General features: G+C 42.6%; 1 protein-coding gene across 24 annotated transcripts in view; it reads right to left on the bottom strand.

Moving 5' to 3' along the window:
* mbnl1 (muscleblind-like splicing regulator 1) overlaps nt 1-19,962 on the bottom strand; it is a 39,278-nt gene that overhangs the window by 12,996 nt on the left and 6,320 nt on the right. For 23 of the 24 annotated variants that reach the window (XM_070844989.1, XM_070844988.1, XM_070845013.1 and 20 more), the window contains exon 2: nt 13,136-14,147. The exons of the other annotated variant lie outside the window; for it this stretch is intronic. In XM_070844989.1, the coding sequence (XP_070701090.1) occupies nt 13,136-13,309 (174 nt within the window). In that variant the 5' untranslated portion in view covers nt 13,310-14,147. The remainder of the gene's footprint in view (nt 1-13,135; nt 14,148-19,962) is intronic. 24 annotated transcript variants of the gene reach the window in all.

The following is a 19,962-nucleotide window of genomic DNA, read 5'->3' on the forward strand; positions in this document are numbered from 1 at the left end:
GTGTTACATATTGCACTCCTCCCCTCCTCTACTCTGTGACCCCGTCACCTTTCCTGTGGCCGCGGTCTGCCCTCAGTGGTCTGTTTCCATATAAAATCCACTAACTGACGTGAGATATTAAGTATCAGCATATCTTTATTTCTGTATTCTAGTTGATTTTTACGTTTTCAAAGACTCCTTTTGACATACACAAAGGAAAACACAAGCACATAAAGGTTTAGTGTATGTGATACACCTTCACTGAATTATAGCAGATAAGGAATATGTCACAGTTTCGGTATAGGATGGAATAAAATAAGCATTTCTATGACTCTGAATCAATTTAAATGGAAAATGTAAGGGCCATGTTAATCTATTCTGGGAAAATTCAACAGAAGCATAACTTCCCATGCCGAAGCGTGTACATAAAGCTGAGCTGGCATTCAGAAGAATTCTGACACTGACAACACTAAGTGGTGAGAGTGTGTGGAGAGATAGTGCGTGTTTGTAGAGAGGGCTGCAAAGGCATGAAGGATCATGTTGCGTTCACCCCGTACGACCCTGTCTGCCGACCACTAGATTCACACCTGCAGCGGAGCATATGTGGGTGTGTGTTAAAGTGGAAGGGTAATATCTGACAAACACGTGGCTCTGACTTTACCTATAAGAGTAATGCCATTCTGCCGCATCATGCAAAGAAAAAAAAAACATCAACCAACACCGGCAGCCATTTTGAATAAAGAATCATGTCCCAGAAGTGGAAACGTCAGGCTGCATGAGTGGGAGAGAGAGAGAGGGGGAGTCATAGTGCCTCTACAGAGAGAGCCGGGCTGCGTCAGGGAAATTTTAGAAGTTGCAGAAGAAGTGATTAGTGCGGGTCATCACATGCAGGGAGGAGAGAGAGAAATGGAGAGGCAGACAGAGGGAAAGAGGAGGAGGATGCCACCCCTCTCACATCATGTTTGTGGCTGTTATTGTGACATCAGCGGCCTTGAGGAGCAGCTAGAGACGGTGTCCACGGCAACAGAGCAGCCAGACACTCCTGCTCGAACAACACAGTGATTCCTGGAATCTTCCTGATTGCTGGCAGATATGGGAACTCAGCAGAGAAAATACCACAGATACAACCAACCCCGAAGCCACAGCTATTCCAAGGGTAGAGGGCATCCAGTCAGCACCCCTCTCTGTCCTGTGTCCAGGCCTGTTTTGTATCCATGCTGCTAATGCTACTGTCATGAAAAAGCTCACTGCAGATGAATGTTTAAGATATCATCTTAACCGTTTCTTATCGCTGACCAGCTCTTTTTTCTACATTGAGGGATTCAAAGCTGGACCGGAGAATTACATTATCTCATACCAGAAAACAGAATTTATAGGTAATTATGCAAAACACTAAATTGGACGTGCTATGAAGACCTATAGAGATCTTCAAATCACACTGTCCATGGCACAGAGAGGGAATATCTGATTCGTGAATAAAATGATTTGTCACAGTTACAGTAGTGCCTTTCAGGTGATCAGGTTTTAGCGTCTTGCAGAGCTGCTGCATTACAGCAACAATATTATGATCATAAATCCTGGGCCACAACTAACAAATGACAGAATTGTATACTACTGGATGGTATTTCTAAGAAATTGTTTGTTGATACATAAAAATGACCTCTGATATATACAAATTTTCATCATTACTTTAGATAACAGCTGTGGATGATGGATCCCCCGCAACCCTGACGGATAAGCGGTATAGACGATGATTGGATATATATATATATATATCTTATTTTAAAAGAAAGATCATTAATGGTCACAGTTTTTTAAAATTACCATATGCTATATTTGCCCACTCTCCAGTTCAGTGAGCCTTGTTTTTCTCAACATGCTGCAAATGCATAACTAAGCGTCTGCTGTCTTCTCCTAAGTTCAGTGTAGACTGTGTTTGAGGGAGTGGGAGTCTGTGTTTCTCCTGGTGAGATCAGTCTTGCCACACTCCGGGCCAAACAGGGAACAATAATCCCACTGGCTACCGTGCAGTTTGATTGATGATAAGTTGTAATAACATGTCCCACCCTGACCACTCTCTCTTTTAACTCTCTCACCCGTAGACACACACCCTGCTTTTGTGACTGTGTGGGATTTAAGCAAACAATGACCCAATTTATAAAGAATGCTGGGTGGGGCTGCATCCCATCCTTTTGAGGAGAAGAGATGAAGCATGCAGCAAGATGTATCAATGCACACGTGTGTGTGTGTGTGTGTGTGAGAGAAAATACACCTCTGATCTGATGCTACGCTATGAACCGTCCAGACCTCACGGGCCATCTGGTGCGTCCAGTCTGCTTGTCTAAAGCTACGATATGTGTCAACAAGTTGTGACCGGTTCAACCAAAGACGGATCCTCTCTCAGATTGTTTTATTTGAGTAACTGCAGAGACCCGAAGAGGTAAAACTGTCTGGCAATTAAGTAAAAATACAAAACTGAAAAAAAAGAAATATGTTATTTTGCTTGCCTATCCCGTTATATTCTTTCTTTATCTCTTATGACCCTTTCTGGTATCAATACAACAAACCATATTTTCTTTGAGCTTCTGTGACAAAAGCCTTTACTCAAATTCTCAGGGATTAAAAAAGATGACATAACAATTTGTGTTACACCAAAACAGCTACAGTATGTGTGTTTTATATCACTAATTTCGGGCATCACCTATGAACATATATATGTCCTGCATGCCATGAATCATATCTCTTTAACGATGCAGTATGATCACAGTCACGATGTGTCCAGATCTAATTTCGCCCTCGTCTTTGATGCTCCAGTGTTGTGGTGTGATGTTATGGTGTGAGACTCAGTTGTGTTGGGCTGTGGTGTGACGTTACGCTGTTCTCTGCTCTGCGTTCTAGTGACTTTTGTCCAAACATACACAGAGATGAAAGCCCTTTCTCCCCACACACACTGTGAATGAAGCTTTGTTCCGCTGGTAAGCAGCGGAGACTCAAAGGGCCAGGCCCAGTGGTTGGTCCCTTTGTCTACTGTGCGCTCGAATATGGAATGAAATATAAAACATATCAGCTCGTTCAATATACTGACAATGTGCAGATCATTGGACAGGGCACGCAAACTGGAATTTCCTGAAAGTCAGTGAAGTAGCATGCAAATTACTACCAACATAGCAGACCATAATCTAAGAATATTCAAACGTCATGGTGTGGTCTTATGTTTCGTACACTGCAAGCATTAAGCTAGCTAAAAGGCAATTTGCACATCACAATCAATAATACCCTTTTACAGTAAAGTACAATTGATTTTCTTTTTGTTTTTAGCCACTTAATTCAGCATCAAATTAGCAATGCAGCTTTTGAAGATGGTGAAGAGGAGATTAGAAATCCACATGTATGCAGGGCTGTTTCTCACTGTGGCTTGCATTTTTATATCAGACCAAGAACACACACTCGCACCCTTGTGATTATGGCTATATCTCCCTGCTGGGACTCAATGTACACAGTGAACCATGCTTCACAGCTTAGTGGTCAGGGAGACGATGTGACCAGAGAAGCTTATGGAGATATGGAATAGGGAGGGAGTGTTAATCTATGATAATAGTTACAATGTGCCCCCGGTGATGAATTACCAGCCTCAACAAACAACGACAGAGAAGGATTATAGGCTGAAGTAGAGCTACAACACAGACCACACAGAGAGCGATAAGGTGAGCCACATCAATGCAACATGTTTGCATGAATAGAAAACTTTGGACTTTCGAAGTTTAAGGAATTCAATAACTAAGAAATGAAAGTAGTTTCTGTTGAAAACTCACATAAACTCACATACGCATTAGACACAGCAGCAGCTACACAAACCTCATTATTTATATAGACGTGAACAGACTGACGCACACACACGCACGCACGCACACACACATACACAGAGCAATGAGTTATTCACACTTGAGAGGGTGTTGGTTCTCAGAAATGCCTCAGGTCAGATGTCACGTACACAGGAGCCCAGGATCCAAACTTAGACCACCCTGTTTTTTTCCTGACATACCCTCCTCCTCTCTGTTGCTATCTTCTTCCAGCTCTTTTCATACAAATACACTTTCATGTGACTTTATTTACGCCAGTTTTATCTCTGCAGTCTCTGTCCGCTGCAGTGCTGCGTTTCTCCTGTAAGGGCTAACAAGGTTAGGTCCGTACTTTTCATTATCAGTAATAACAGAGCAATCATGCAGGTATCGATTTGTGCAGCAGCACTTTATGAAAGCCATCCAGTACTCACAGTGCGAGTACGTGAGGCAGTCTGGGATTGTTCGTTTAATTGTCTCCAAGCCCCGCTTTCCAGTGGGAGAGAGAAACAAGAGTCACTGCGCAGAAATCACAAGGTCCAGGCAGCGCTGAGGCATCAATAACGAAGCTGTTTTTTCTGAAAACACTGAGGTGCGCTCTTTCCTCAGGGTCTGTAGGCCTCACAGAGACATATTTGAGCTCTTCCAGGGCATGTTCAAAACCATCCTAGCCTAATTGATCCTGGTTTTTAGGTTGGCATCTGCTCACAACACTGCCTGGGTATGTGAATGCTTCTACCTCCTCTAGGGCAGTGCAGAGGATAGGGTAAGCCTCGCAGGCTGAGGATCAAAGCCTACCATTTATCTTAATCAGCCATTTCATAACTCAGAAGATGAGTAATCCAATGACTAAAGATAATTGTTAGATTTGCTGCTTCTAGTACTGAAGCTCTTTTTTTGAATACTTTCCTCATTAAAGAGCATCTACATCAATAGCAAATCTAGTTTCCCTGCTATATAGATGGATAATGGTGTTCTTATTAAAATCATTACAGATATATGCTTTAAAGTGAGGATTAGGCTACCCTAACAGTCCTGAATAGGAGTATTGGTCACAGACAGATAAGAAAAATGGAAAAAGAAGGGGAAGTGATTATATAAGGCAGAAGTAACATAGGCGCACAGACAGAAAAATCCTTTGACTAAGATAACTAAAGTGTATTGTATGCCTTCCCCATCTTTCTGTCTTTCCATCTCTTTTTTGCGGAGTACACATTCGTTTCTGCCTCTTAAGAATGGCAGCTTTGATGCATCTTCACACCTCAAAAGCTGAAAAAAAGTTTGGAGGTACTCCTTTTCTCTTTTTTAAAAACATCTATTGATCCCAGCTGCTTGGTCTCCCTCTTTTAACCTCACTGCTACCATCATTATCTGCACAGGATTCATTTCCTTCTCAGTTTTGTGACATCTGGATTGTAGAAACATACAGAAAGAGTCTCTCCCATCAATGGCCAAGTAATAAAAAACGTGCAGATGATTCATTTGGTTTGCAACACTAACATATTTAATCTGGCATGTATTATACTAATCTGATCTCACAGACTGTAATCCTATTCAGGGCTCTAATCCCACTGTCAACTAGCCTAATCCTGTTTCTACGTGCGTTTATCTCCATCGGACTTGGCACTAGACAAGCAGGACACTTTCAGCCTGGTTTTCTCTCTCTTATTACATTTCAAGAAGTGATTTTGCCTCATGTGTATTCTCCAAATTATTCTTGTAAGGTAAGACAAAAAAAGCACAGCGAGTGGAGTGAGATGATTCAGTTTGTTTCTGTGGCTATTTTACTCGTTTCATAAAGTCTGTGCAGGTGTTGATGTCCTATAATTAGCTAAAAAAAAAAAAGCAGCAGATAACTGAGAGTAGCTACAGTTACCAATGACATCTAAACAGATATTTAACTAACAAATCAGCACAAAGTCCAGTCCAGAAGTCCAGACTTTTAAGATGGCATTGGTGTAAATAATCCATAAAAACATTAGAAAAATAAGACAGCAAAATAAAAAGTTAGTGCAGTAAAAAATACTTATCATTACATTATTGTTATTTAAATAAACAGTAATTATTACTGAGGGAAGTCGTGCAAGTAACGCTAATGCTTCTAGTATTAATGATATATAAAGTGATATGTACACAACGTTGGATGTGCAGTGCAATATAAGGCAGTGTAAACAGACTCCATCAGTCTGTGCGTGTCACACAAAACTAATTAGTGCTAACACTAATTGGACCTCAGGTGGTGCCACTATTTCAGGCCAAAAAACAAGGATCCTAACGGGCAAAAATGGAGACATCATTTGTGAGGTTGTTGATGAACTGTTTACTGCTGACTGGCTTCATAGTTTTAGCTCAATGTCACATAACAAAGCAAAACACTGAATCACAGAAAAGGCGAAAGAAACTAAGACCGATGCCATGGGCTTGACAGGCCCAGACACTGCGATTCTGAGAAGGAATGCACTTTTAAAAAAAACAACAAAAAAACAACACAGGCACAAAGAAAGCAACTGACTGAGAGAAAAGCAGATGGACAGCCATCAGCTATGTTTTTCCTGGTTGCCTCACATTCTCGTGCCTTTCACAATCACCAGCGGGCATCTCGCCGTGCACCTTCCATTTCACATTTTGGCATCAACATAGAGATAAAGGGCAGGGTAAACTTGACTGATGGACCTAGCAGCTGGCGGTGGGGGGGAGAAGGAGGAGGCAGTGTGAAAAGGTGTTGACAGAGTTGAGGCTAAGTGAGTAGCTGTGCCCTCGAGCTCCTCTCTCACCTGTCTAATGGGAGGATAATGGCTGAGCTGGATACGAGACTGTTCGCATGCAAGAAACTCCACCTTTTCTTTTTTATTTTTGGCAGCACCATTTCAGCCTAATGCATTTGGTATTATTGAAACATTGGGCGACCACCTGAGTTTAAATAGGGTTCTGTGGACAATGTTTGGCTGCATGGGGAGCCAACCATAATCTCCAACTTGAAATTGTTAGGTCATACTCAGTTGATATGTTGGTCTATGCAAAACTAGTTTGCATGAAGCTTTTATAAAAAATAGAGAAAGCTGAGGGCGGATTCCTTTAAATGTTTACTCTGATGCAGTCTCTAGTATATAAACATCTGCATCCAATAAAGTCCTGGAAATAAATCCACTAATACAAACCAAGTGACATTACCAATACATTTCTGTGATTGTATGAGTTGTAGATGATGAACACTCCAATCTTCGCTATCATCAGTCAATGTTTGTTGATTGGTGAAGCAAGCAAACCCTCAGGCTATGTGTGATTTTATAGTATGCCTGTATGTTAAAGAGAGTGAAAGGGAGAAAGAGGGAGAGGCTAGAGAAGTAATCATTGTATCAGTGGTGTCATAAAGAGGCCCAGTGTGATGGAGGGACAGGGACGGCTGACACTGAGAAGAAAAGACAGGCTGTTGTCGCCGATCTTCCGTCACATAAGCTCACAGAGAAGACGCACAGCCGCACTGATCTGACAAGGATGCACACACCATGGAATGAGCAGACCAAAGAATGTCTGTGTATGTGTGTGTGTGTGTGTGTGTGTGTGTGTGTGTGTGTGTGTGTGCGCGCGTTTGTGTGTGCATGTGTGCATGCGTGCGTGTGGTTCTGGATTAGACTGGTCAAACCACAAATCTCTCTGGCATGAAAATGAAAAAGACACTAAGGATAAACACCATCAACACCAGGTGACAGAGAAGTGAAAGACCACACTTACTAAAATAAAAGTCCCTGTAATTTCACTTGCTTTTAGCGAGTGAAACCTGCTCATTTTAATCAGCCACCAAAAAGACTGAGCACAGCTAAACAGACAACACTGAGACATAAGCAGCTCTCTTCTAGTGAATCTTATGGATGGCTGAATCCTAGCCTTGTTAATTTATAGGAGAGAAATTTTCATTGTGGATGCGCCCACACATATCCCATTAAAAATCCAATTAGGATGGAGATCCCATGCGTCGGCTGCAGTGGAGAGAAGCCCATATGGATCCAGGAAACAGTCTCTGTCTGAATTATAGCCTCACCGCAGTACGCCGACAGGGGATAAGCACAGGGCTACTGAAAACAAACCTTTCAGATCACATGTGTGATAACACATTCTGAGATCAGATTTATCTGTACACAGGTGCCCCATTTTGCTGTCTTCTCAATGTTTTCTTTGGGCTTGTAATTTTTGGCGAGAGCTGTGAGGATCACACAGCAATGAGTGGCTTCGGATTCATCATGCCCATCAGCGGCTATTGTGCACAAAGACAGCATATTTGGATTGTGTCTGAGTGAGGCACAGACCTATTAAGACGACAGCCAAGGAGGAAGTTTGATTTGTTTATGTCTAATACTGTAGATAGTTTAACACACCAGATCGCTCCCTCTGAAGTTTACTCATACTGATGTTCAATCTGTGTTGCAGTGTCCAAAAAATGCATTACATTAAATATTGTAACAGTACAGGAATTAAAACTACGCAAAAATAAATTAAACAAACTGAATTGTGCTGTTTTTTTGCTCTGGTTTTCATCAGTTCGTCACAGGCCACAGTAACGATAACTGCTGCCTGCACGTGGCAAAGTGCAGTGTGTCTTTTCATGTACTGTTTGGTATGTGACAGTAAGTATCAAATACAAATTAGCCTTCTGAACTCATAACCATATGCTTCACAGGGAGCATGACATGTTGATTTTACTGCCCAAAAAATGGCTGGATAATTTATCTGAAATCATAAAAAACACTGTCGACTAGCAACGCAGCTAATATTTACCCCACATGTGTCTGGCCAACCACCTCTAAGCCTCCTAGTGTGTTTAACCTGACTGTTCCATCTATCCAGTGAATGTAAACGTGCTGTCAAAATATGGTCAGCAAAATGAGAGGAGAGACAGATAGAGACACAGACAGTGAGAGAGAAAGATAGAGACATAGACAGAGAGAGATAAATAAGAGCTATTTACCCGCCCTCTGCTCTACAGGAATGTAATCTTGGCTCAGAACAGTGTGGTGACACAAAGAAACCCGCTGCAACAGCAATACTAATACAGATATAACACACACACACACACACACACACACACACACACACACACACACACACACACACACACACACACACACACACACACACACACACACACACACACACACGCACGCGCACTCTGTCTCTTTTTCTCAGAACTCAGACATGATGACAGTGGGTGTGTCAGACTGGCAGGTAGACAAAGTACAAGGTCTATGCTGTGGGCAATTGTATACGTGTGTGTGTGTGTGTTCTCCATGGTAGATTGTTACCGCTCGTTTTTTTTTATGACATGGACAGCAGTGTTGGGGGTAAACAAGAGCCTGCTGCTGCTCTTGGGTTCACACAAGGTCATGGTTGTCACTTCAGCCCCTAAACTCGAAGCACAAAGGTTTGTGTGAGCACATGCGGGTGTGTGTGGGTCTACCATGGTGTAATGTGAACCATCCTGTCCAGGGAAGGGTGAGGCCTGAGGTAAATGAGGCAAAAACCAGACTGAGCAGGAAATCAAGTAGAAGGAGCTACCATGATGGGAGGAGAATGAAAACAAGCAACGGAGGAAGGGAAAACCAGTGAAGGAGAAGTGAACTAGAATAGGCTTGCATCAAATGAAAACAGGATGGCACAGCACTTGAAATAAGCTGGCAGTTTACCCTCTGTGTGGGTGGGGTAGAGCTGCAGTGTTACAGTTCATTTACTGTAGAGAGTAACCTATATTATTTCAGACTCTTTCTAGTATAAACTAATGAGGCAGGCATTAGCTCACTTGCTTCTGCAACCTGATCTGACTATTATACTCAAATCTGATTAGAGATGCAAGCAGACAGCACAAGTGATTACAACTACTGAAGGTTAAAAGTAGGTTACTTCCTTGGTGTACATTTTAAACTCTTCTCCTTGTAATTTTGTCAGAAAAAGTGCAGCTAAAAGGAGCACATGCTCCATGACACCTTCTCACCTGTCTCATCAGTTATGCTGTTTGCGTTTATAGAAGAGCAGAACTAAATATTTAGCTGCAAATGTGAATCGTTTAAACAGATTTAGAATCAGCGTGTCTTAGCTAACCAGTCTGCTCACTTGTTAATCATTAATAGACATCGTTACAAAGCTGACTTTGAATCAGGGAGTTCTGGCAGCCATTATCCTTCTCCAAATATTTACCCCGCTTCGACATAGCTGAGCTGTCTCTGCTGCACCAAGCAGATGCACAGGCAACAGAAACGGCTGCACTCCGAGGTTAAGGCCAAGTCTAAGGCCAGTGAACGCCCACACATGCGTGCACGTTGTCAGCGCATGGCCAAACACACACACACACACACACACACACACACACACACACACACACACACACACTACAACTTAGTTTTAATTCTGTGGCCTAGATGAAAACTTGGATGTAATTGATTGTCTTGCTTGCGGGTATATCATCCACATCTGATTACTGCCATGAACATCTTCCCATGAAAAACTGCAATTTAACTCTTTCTGCTATTTCTGGTACAAATATATTCCCTGCTCTAATTCCCTCAGCGTGGTCTCTACAACCATGGTTTAGTGCAGGACACATGCTTTGTGTGTGTGTGTGCATGTGTGCTTTTGTATGTGTGTGTGTGCACCATGTAAAAACGAGGCCAGAGAGAGAGAGAGAGATAGTGGCTGTTGGGGAAAAGACCGGGTTTGGGTGTGACCTGCTCAGCTATGCACTGGTGATCATGTGAGACCTGTTCTAATTATACACCTCTCAAGAAGAGGGCCGTTCCTTTCTCATGGGCAGACAGTGTGTGCACATGTGTCCAAGAGAGTGCAGCGTGTGTGTGTGTGTGTGGGTTTGGGTGTAGGGAGAGCAAGGCTAGTAATGGGGAGCAATATGGCTTCATGTAACACAGCTAAACTGAGAACTTGTCCTATTTCAACCACTCAACCTGTGTGAAAGTGGAGCAGGACATGATTTTTTTTTAGTGTGTGTTTGTGGGTCTATGTAACACTTTACCATGTGGTAAATGTGTGTGTGACTTGGTTTGCATTCTAGGTGTTATCTTCTGGTGTATACATGCAACAAATCAGCAGCCTTCGCTTCTGATTTCCACCATCCTCTTTAGCTCTCTCTCACTTGCTTTCTCCTGCTGTTTCCACTGTGGGTTTTAGAGACCTGCTCTGTTTTTCATTAGCGGTGGAAAAAATGGGGCGAACAGTTAAAAAAAGTATCACCCATCTCCATTAATACACAAGTCCTAGTGGAAAATGAGTCCAAACTACTAAAATAGGCCCCTTGGTTCCTTCAAAAAGCCTCCATACATGTGCCAGCTTCTCCTTTCCAATGGCTGACCTTTACCTAAGTGTGAATTCACAATTTAAACATATGTTAACATATTGAAATCCTTTGGCTGGTATATAAAAACTCCACTGTGTTGTCAGAGAATGTCGACATATGGTCACTGTGTTGAACTGAGGCGTCCATGACATCCACATAGTCAGGAGAACGCTTGTGTTCCGTGTTTTTGTAGCAGGTACATTGCTGCGATGAATCCAGTTTCTTATAGCTTGGGTAATATTTTTGTAGTTTTGGCCACAATTTCTGTTGGTAATTATAACATTTTACTCGCCCAAACAGGGAAATAAATGAAAATGGTCAAACACACAGATCACAGGCCGTAAACTGGCAAACAGTTTAGCCAGATTATCTAGCTCTTCGTGAGGAGGTAAAACCAAAAATGAGAACGTTAGACATGTTGGCCATAATCACTCATTGAAACTTGAAGGAAAATTGCATGTACCCACAACTATAATAAGTATGATACAAAGTTGAACCGGGAAGTGGGTCTGTAAACGACGATGGATGTTCTCAACAGACAGTTTGGGTAATAACTTTACCATCTTTGTTTCCTCTTCCTAATAACTCTGGCCAACCTGGCGGCTGATTTAAAATTAACTGAATTATTGTGTGACTACTTGTGCTTCTGACCTCTTTTTAGTAAAGTTGCCTTGTTCTGTCATCTTTCAATTACACTGAAAGTTATTAGGAAATTAGGGAGAATGATGGTGGCAATCCCCACCAATAGGGATGATGGCCAAAACTATAAAGTGGGACTCAAGATGTAATAAACAAGAATGATGTAATTCAGCTTGTAATTTTGACAATCACACACACACACACACGGACATAGGCGTTAGCACATTCTGAGGAAACTTGGGAAGAGTTTAGCTTGGGTTCGACAATGTTCCTCTGTCCACATCTGGCTATAAACACTGTTCTGTGAGTCTACTCGCACGCTGTCCTCATCCTAACCCTGCGCTGCTCACACACTGCCAATGACCACGAGTCAACAATGTCTGCAGGGGCAGAATACAAGCAGAAGTAAAAAACACACAGAGCCAAACCTGTGTGGGTGTGTGTCAATGCTGGAAACTTTGGGTTGAGGTCCGCCCATCTCTAGAGATATTGGGCTCCGATAAAAAGACAGATTGTGAAAGAGAGAGAGAGAATGAGCGAGAGAAAGCAAAAGAAGTGTTTGCTTTTCTGCTTTCCTGCTGCTGCCTAAAATGGAAAATTACTGCATATGGTGGACCAAATCTGCCCCCAAATTCGCTCTAAAACACACACACACACACAAGCGCATAGTGGTAAGCACACACAAACCCTTTCTAACTGCCCCTCGGCCTCTCCACAGGAAGTGGTTTGACTGAGTGCGATCTACATGATGACGCTATCGCCTCGCTCCTCTCTAGCTGTTGAAACGTGTTGTGCTCAGGGCGTCCATATGAGTCTGTACATGTGACAACCTATTCATCTGTGTTTCCCTATTCACATGCTGGCACACAGCATTGTTCATCACGTCCAGTGGGACTGTGCTGATGTAGTAAATTCATGCAACAGTGTTTATGTAAAGTGTAATCAGTCGGAAATGCAACTGAGACGGCTGAATGACTCGTTTGAAATAAATGTCATAAACACCAGCCAAAACACTTCAGCCAGTCCTAGAAAATTCCACAGTGCAGCATTAGAAACTCCTGACTTCTGCTTCCTGAATCTCAAAAGCTGAAACTCCCCTCCTCCTCTCTGTGAACCTGATCACATGTTGCAGTCACCTGACCAGAAATAGGTGGGACCAAGTAGAGCACACGCCGTGGCCAGATGGCGTGCTCTAGCATGATGCAGACTGTAGACAGCTGCTATTTCCACTTTGTAACTCCATATATTCCCTCAAACTGTGTGTCAAACTGATTGTGCTCAGTCTCTTATCTGTCTGAGATCTGACCTCCAGGCTGCCTGTTCACCACCTCTCTTTTCTTACCTTGAGTGAGTCGAAGCAAGCGATGACCCGTCCATTGTCCACCTGACAGCTCTTGGCCGGATGAGCGAACTTGCACTCCTGGTCGGAGCGTGAGCACGTGCCCCTCTGGAACTCCCTACATACCTCAAGTGTCAACCACTTTGTGTCACGGATATGGGCCATGTTAATTGCCATGGCAACACGCTGGCAAAAGGTATTCCGAGCTGAAATCTGTTCAAACACAAATTAAGTACCTCTACTGTTTTAATCCACAACTTTAAGTCCTTTTGCTTTGTGTATTTGTTGTTAAAGTCTGTGATATGCGTATGTAACGTTGAAATGAAACATTCAAAATAAAGTTCCTATTGATTGAGGAGGCTCCTTTTCCAAAGTGAAATGTTGCAGGACGATGTTTCACCATGAATGTTATCAGCCACAGAGAAAGTGTTTATATCCAGGAGATGAATTAGCCTAACCATTAAGTTGCCACTCTTGGCTTGACTTTTCTTTCACTCTTGCTTGCTGAATAGCTTCATCTATAGCATTCAGAAGCCAAGCAGGCAAAACAGATGAACAGGCCAAACCGAGAGCCCTCTGGTTATGTGCAGTGAAGCAGGCAACAAAGGTGACAGTCTGGGTGTAGCCTGCTACAGGAAGGTTAAGGACACTGAGGACCGAGTGGAGGCTTAGAGGGTCGAAAGGCGAAGGTTAAAGGCAAGGTGGGTGAGATGCTGCGCGGGCCTGGTGGTGTGTCGGACTGCTGAGGTAAGGCTGTTCAGCTGGTGGAGAGCAGTTGTCAGCAGGGCCGTCTGGTGAGGAGAGCTGAGGCTGGAGCCCGGCTGCGAGGAGTGGATGGTGATGGTGGAGGATGGACGAGCAGGTCGGAGCGTAGGCTGCGAGGTGGGTGTGGTCGCTGTCCTTGTGCTCGTGTTATTGTGGCAGCAAGCGAGCGAGGCGGGGGAGGGGGGGAGGGTGGAGCTTCAGCTGTAGAAGCAGGTCAAAGCTGCAGCAGACATCAGGGAAGGCACTTCCTCTGGGGAGAGAGAGAGAGAGAGAGAAAGAGATAGAAAGGAGGGAAAGACAGAAAGAAAGATTGGTCTGATGACACATATCCAAACAAAACTTTCAGGTTTGTCTTCTCCTTTATTTATCTTTCATAAGAGTTTCTGACCTGCGGTATTTCTTAAAGTTACTCCACTGCTAAGCTATGTAGCTGTGAGAATGAAGAAAATGTAAAAATGTCAGAAATGCAGGAGTGACAGCTAAAACAAATAAAACTTTCACCCGTCCAGAACTCTAAACACACATGGTGTGCACACACGCTCGCCACGCCACGCCACGCCACGCCACGCCACGCCACGCCACGCCAAACATGCACACAGACAAATGCACAAGGCAGCTATTCACAACTTTCCACCTCTTCTTGTCGACGCTGGTAAATCAGATCCAATCCTGTATCACTTACAGTCCAGTACAGCAAAGCCGGCCATTGCAAATGTGTTTAGAGGTGAGAGAAAGGAAGAGAGTGAAAGCAGAGGGGAAGTCGAGGCAGGGCATGAGGGAGGTTAGTCATTTCCCTTCTTGTGAAGCGGTGTGAGAGTGGGACCAATGAGAATGAGCAGAGTTGCAGCAACATTCTGGGCTGAGCGCCAGGTGAGAGCAGGGGGAGGAGCAAAGAGGAGGCTGACCTGCCTGCTGTTGGAGGAGAGAGAGAGAGAGAGAGAGAGAGAGAGAGAGGCTGACCGAATCGCTCTGCTCACTATTCCAATACCTGATTTCCTGAGAACAGATGATAGACTTCGTTCAAACAACCACCCCTCTATGGCAGTAATATTGTCCATGAACTCAAGCATTTGTAAGTGAAAAGTTCCATCATCATCACAGCAACACTGCGGTGATCTCACACAGATGGGAACTTGCGATAACATCATGTTTATTATTTCACTCTTAAACTAAATCCCCCATTTATCACATGCAGAAGAGATCATGGGTTGCAAAGTGTTTTTTGTTTGGAATTCCATAATGTTGTCAGTGGTTTCTATTTTTGGTTAAACAATTGTACGGGGTTTGCACATGGAATTTGAATGACTGGGCTCCCGGGGGCCCATTCAGCTCTTATCGCACAGGCAGGCTAACACACCACACCCTGTGTAGAGAAATCGCTTTTCCCAGAACAGCATGTGCACCTTCAGCAATGCTACAAACCGCTGCTAACTTTACGGCATTGCAACACTGCAACACACTATATTAGAGCCCTGCAGCAGCCCAGCCCAGGTCATGATGACCCAGCAACATGGATATATGTTACAGAGACAGAGAGAGTGAAGGAGGAAACTGCTCAGTTTCACCTTGGATGACCCCTGCGATAGCAAAACTAGCATTACTGCTACGAATGACCTTTGGAGTACAAGCATAATCATAACACAACTGCCCTGCCCCCATAATACACAGGAACAACAAACATAGCGAACGATCTTCCATATCATGCACTTTAGGTGGGACACTGAAATAAATGAACTTTTTGATAAAATAAAAACAGAGAGGATTTATCACTTCACTGCTCAATATTTTATAATAACATTTTATTAAGTGCTATTTTTAATGAGAAGCAGTAATGTTTCTTTGTCCGTTTTATAGTATTTTCATGCCAAAAAACATTTTGACCAAGAGAAACTAAAAATTAAATGTTTTAAATTGTTTTTTAATTAAATATTTGCCAAGCAGTTTTTTTGTTTACATTGCCAGGGGCATGTTTCTATTCCAATACATGTGAAAATGTCAAGTCAGACAAGTCTAATCTTTCCGTGCAACCCTGTATGCCCTAGGACCTGTTTTTTTAATATCATATGATGTTGATGTTACATATATTTATTGCTACAGCCCAGTGCGAGAGGGCTGATGGCAACACACTTTTACTACCTAAATATACTTTGTAATAAAACATTTCTGAACTAATCAGATGCAACTCCAGCCACAGCTGGACATGAAGTAATGAGGTGGAATAGACACATCTATTATAACGTTTTTTTTTTTTTTTTTAAATTGAAGCCGCCAGCGGCTGTCTTCAATCAAATGAGAGAATGCGATGACTTGATGCATGAAAAGCTGACGCCCCCTGCGTTCTGTCTGGCTGCCTAATCTGTTTCTATGGTTTCTATTAGAGTCAAATGAGCACATATCTGTGAGAGAGAGAGATGTAGTATGCTGTAAGACAGTGCCAGAGTGATAATGAGCACTCATTATGATCCATCATGTCTGGACATGGCCGTCCTTCCCGTATTGATTTCTTCATCTCTATGGTCCTTCTTGTCACTATGCCACTCCCTCTATCTAATTCCACTTAAACTGTTGGTTCTCTTTGTCTCAAACTCATCCATTTCAAATATATGACTTTTTAATATGATTTACGTCTTTGCTCTAACCAAAGAATTGATATTGTTTAAACCAGTGGACCCTACTCTATTTTGGTCTTCCTGTTCTTTCCACCCTGCCCAACTCCCACTGCCACTGCCTTTGTGCCCTCAATGTGACTGTCTGGTCTGCGTTCTCTTCCAGCATCCTCAGCAGCACTCCCTCAGACTCCAAGGTCTTGCAAGTTGGTGCAAGGTCAACCACACTGGAGGAAGGGGAGATGGCGAGAGCGAGAGAGAGAGAGAGAGAGAGAGAGAGAGAGAGAAAGCGAGAGAGAGAGAGACCATGCGCTTCCCATTATCCTTTAGGACACGTGGTAGAAACATTACATGGCTGCAAGAAAAAGGAAGTGAGTCTTCAAGATCACCATCAGCTCATGGTCATGTGACACCAGCATATGGCTCACCGGCTCAGTTTCTGACATGAAAAGCAAGCCTGGCCATCTTTTACTTTCTCTTGGTTATGAGTCACAAAACAAATCTGTTCTCAATGAGTCGAAGACGCTGTCGAAATCAACTCTTCACCTCCTCTGGAAGTGCAAATTATGCAGAAAACCTGCCGGTGCTTTGCACAGTGAACTGTGATTGATGGCGCTCAGATGTTATGAGGTTTCTTCTTTAACACATAACTGTTTTGTTAATAATGAATGTCTTAACGGACTGAAAATTAGAGTAATCAAAGCAACTTGCTTGTTGCTAACCTGGGCTGGTCTGGAGCTTGTCACTGTGACTAACTACTGAAGACAACAAGAGAGAAGGTGTGGCTCACAGTTACTTAAGACAACTTACTGAAAAATGAGTGTCTAGTTTAGATAAACACCATCGGTCACGAGATACTGGAAGCTCTATTCTGCATAACTGCATAAGAAATAATACACTGGGGTGGACTGGTGCAGTATGAGGTAGAAGCTGGGGCAAAATACAAATATACTACTTGTTATACTGCAGCATCTGCTATGGCAACCTAACTAGCTCTTATTTTCAGCTTTGACTGCAGAGAAAGATGCATTCATCATTTGGTTTGCTGCTGTTCAGTAAAACGGGTGGTTTCAGCATATTGACAGAGGTGGAGTCAGGGTGACAGTGTGCTGAGACAGGTCATCACGGTGGAGGACGCAGTAGGAAACGCAACACCCCAGGCCTCGCTGCTGCTGCTGCTCCATGTGCTCAGAATATAGCATGTCAATATTGCCCTCACTGACCTTTACATGCATACATACACACTAGTGTATATATGGACACGTGAGCATGTTCTCCTCACTCTTTTTTCTCCTTTGTACTGACACGCATACGGAGAGGCTGAGGGCTACGACTCTACCCACCACAGCTCCTCTTTACCAGATACATCCCTGAATAAACTGCATTTCTATTGATGATGGGACCTTTCATCTTCGTTGAAAGATCGCATCCAGTAAGGTCTGCATAAAATAAGAATAAGGGCTAGACAACAGCACACTGAATTAAAAAGACATAAACAATACACCATTCGTACTTTGTTTTAAAAGTTGGGTTTGTTATAAATCAAGGTCACAGATGAAAAGAGCTCAAATGTGTAGTCATGTTCTGCAGGACGTAAAATCTAATTTCTTGCTAATTTGAGTATCACTATAGTTAGTACTGTCATAATCTTCTCTCAACTATTAGTTTAACGGACTTATTTGTCATCAGTTTATGTTTAATGTGGCTGTGAAAGTGAGTCTTAGGCTAGGAACGCACAACAAACAATGCCTATTGATTCCTCCCAGAGCAAACCTCTGGAGACAATTAGATCTCTTGTTTAGCATACATGGACAGAGCTATTCACACAAACACACACACACACACACACACACACAGTGATGAGACACAAATGCAAACCTATACAAACACACAAACCTTTATCCGTCCTAACACAGGGTATTCTTAAGCTGTGGTGAATATATGACTGTGTGCAACACTGAATCTTTGTGTGTATATGTGTGTGTGTAAGGATGTGGTGAAGTCAACGGACAGTGAGGATAATGGTGGGCCTTATGGTTTAATGAGTGGCTCATTGGCTCACATTTACGTTGTCTGTGTGGATGTGATGAGACATAGTCAGGCTTGATTTCCCCATATGCAGACAAACGATAAATTTAAGAAAAACCTCAATAAACAAGAGGAGAAACGCAGCATGTGCAAAGGCTGAATGGTTTGATGAGCACTAAAATGAAGCGAATCATAAGCTATGACATTACCAGTTACCAGAATATCTTTGGTGGTGTTCATCCCTCCAGTAATGTTTAGAAACATGGAAAATCTGTTCTGGCAGATCATGGTAGAAAACACCTTACTAAGACACAGATTATGTGGGTTTTTCACCCTTTTATTTACACCTGTACATATATCTAGGAACTGCCTGACCTAGTTATTATGCCAAGGATAAAAATGAAAACATATGCAAACATAAATATATATAGTAGGCCCATGATTTTTTACACAATTGTTGATGTGACTTTCTGTGTTTTCAAAACACATTATAGCATTTTTGTGTGACTGAAATTTCATAAAATGTAGTACAAACTATCAGTCTCCAACACACTTACGGATATGTCAAAATGTGTCTTTGCGTTTATCTATTTATCATATGTACATTTACATATATATAGAAGAGAATCTTTTTCATTCTGGGCATACACCATAGTGTCTTATCATGTATGCCATTATCACGAGGCCCCCACAGCGCCTACGTTTAGCTTCTTTATCAGTAATATTACATGCAAACATACTTCGCCAGTGACCAGTTTTATGTTCCGCACTAGTAATCTGCATAATTTTCATTTAGTCAATCATTTTCATGGAGGACAGGCTATGCTAGCGCACCCACATCCACTGGCTTGGGTCGCAGTCTGCTTCTAATACACAAAGGCAAACAGACACAGTAAAGCAAAGGTAAAAACAAAGGTAATGGTAACTAGAAAGAAACTGTGGGTGAGAGAATACAATTATTGGGGCAGAAGCGTGTTATTAAATGTTATAGCCGTATGTCTCTGCTGCAGAGATGGAGAGGTTTAAGATGTCAAAGCTGTAAGCAGGAATTGATGCAACTAGAGTGAAGAAAAACAAGGACCAGCTTGTGTTGACACATGTACTTCTGGACAGAACAACAAGGAAACAACAAGACGCTTATTACTGACTCCATGAACAGCAGTTTCAACATGCTGCTTGCCCTGCTTATTAGCACCACTGTGTAGTTCAGACAAAGATGATCACAGGCATTGTTTGCTCTATTCTGAAATATTTGATAAACAATTATTATTGGCTACCTATTAGAACAGAAATAGGGAAATATTGGAGCAGGTTAAAGACATAACCATCTTTGACAGTGGCTGAAGTCAGTTCATTTCAGCTTAGCTTGGAATTTTGTTAAGTGGAAGGTGTCACGCTCAGCCAAAGCTGTGTCAAACTGCTGCTCAGAGG

Source organism: Pempheris klunzingeri, chromosome 15, assembly GCF_042242105.1.
Source record: "Pempheris klunzingeri isolate RE-2024b chromosome 15, fPemKlu1.hap1, whole genome shotgun sequence".
Classification (NCBI taxonomy): Eukaryota; Metazoa; Chordata; class Actinopteri; order Acropomatiformes; family Pempheridae; genus Pempheris; species Pempheris klunzingeri.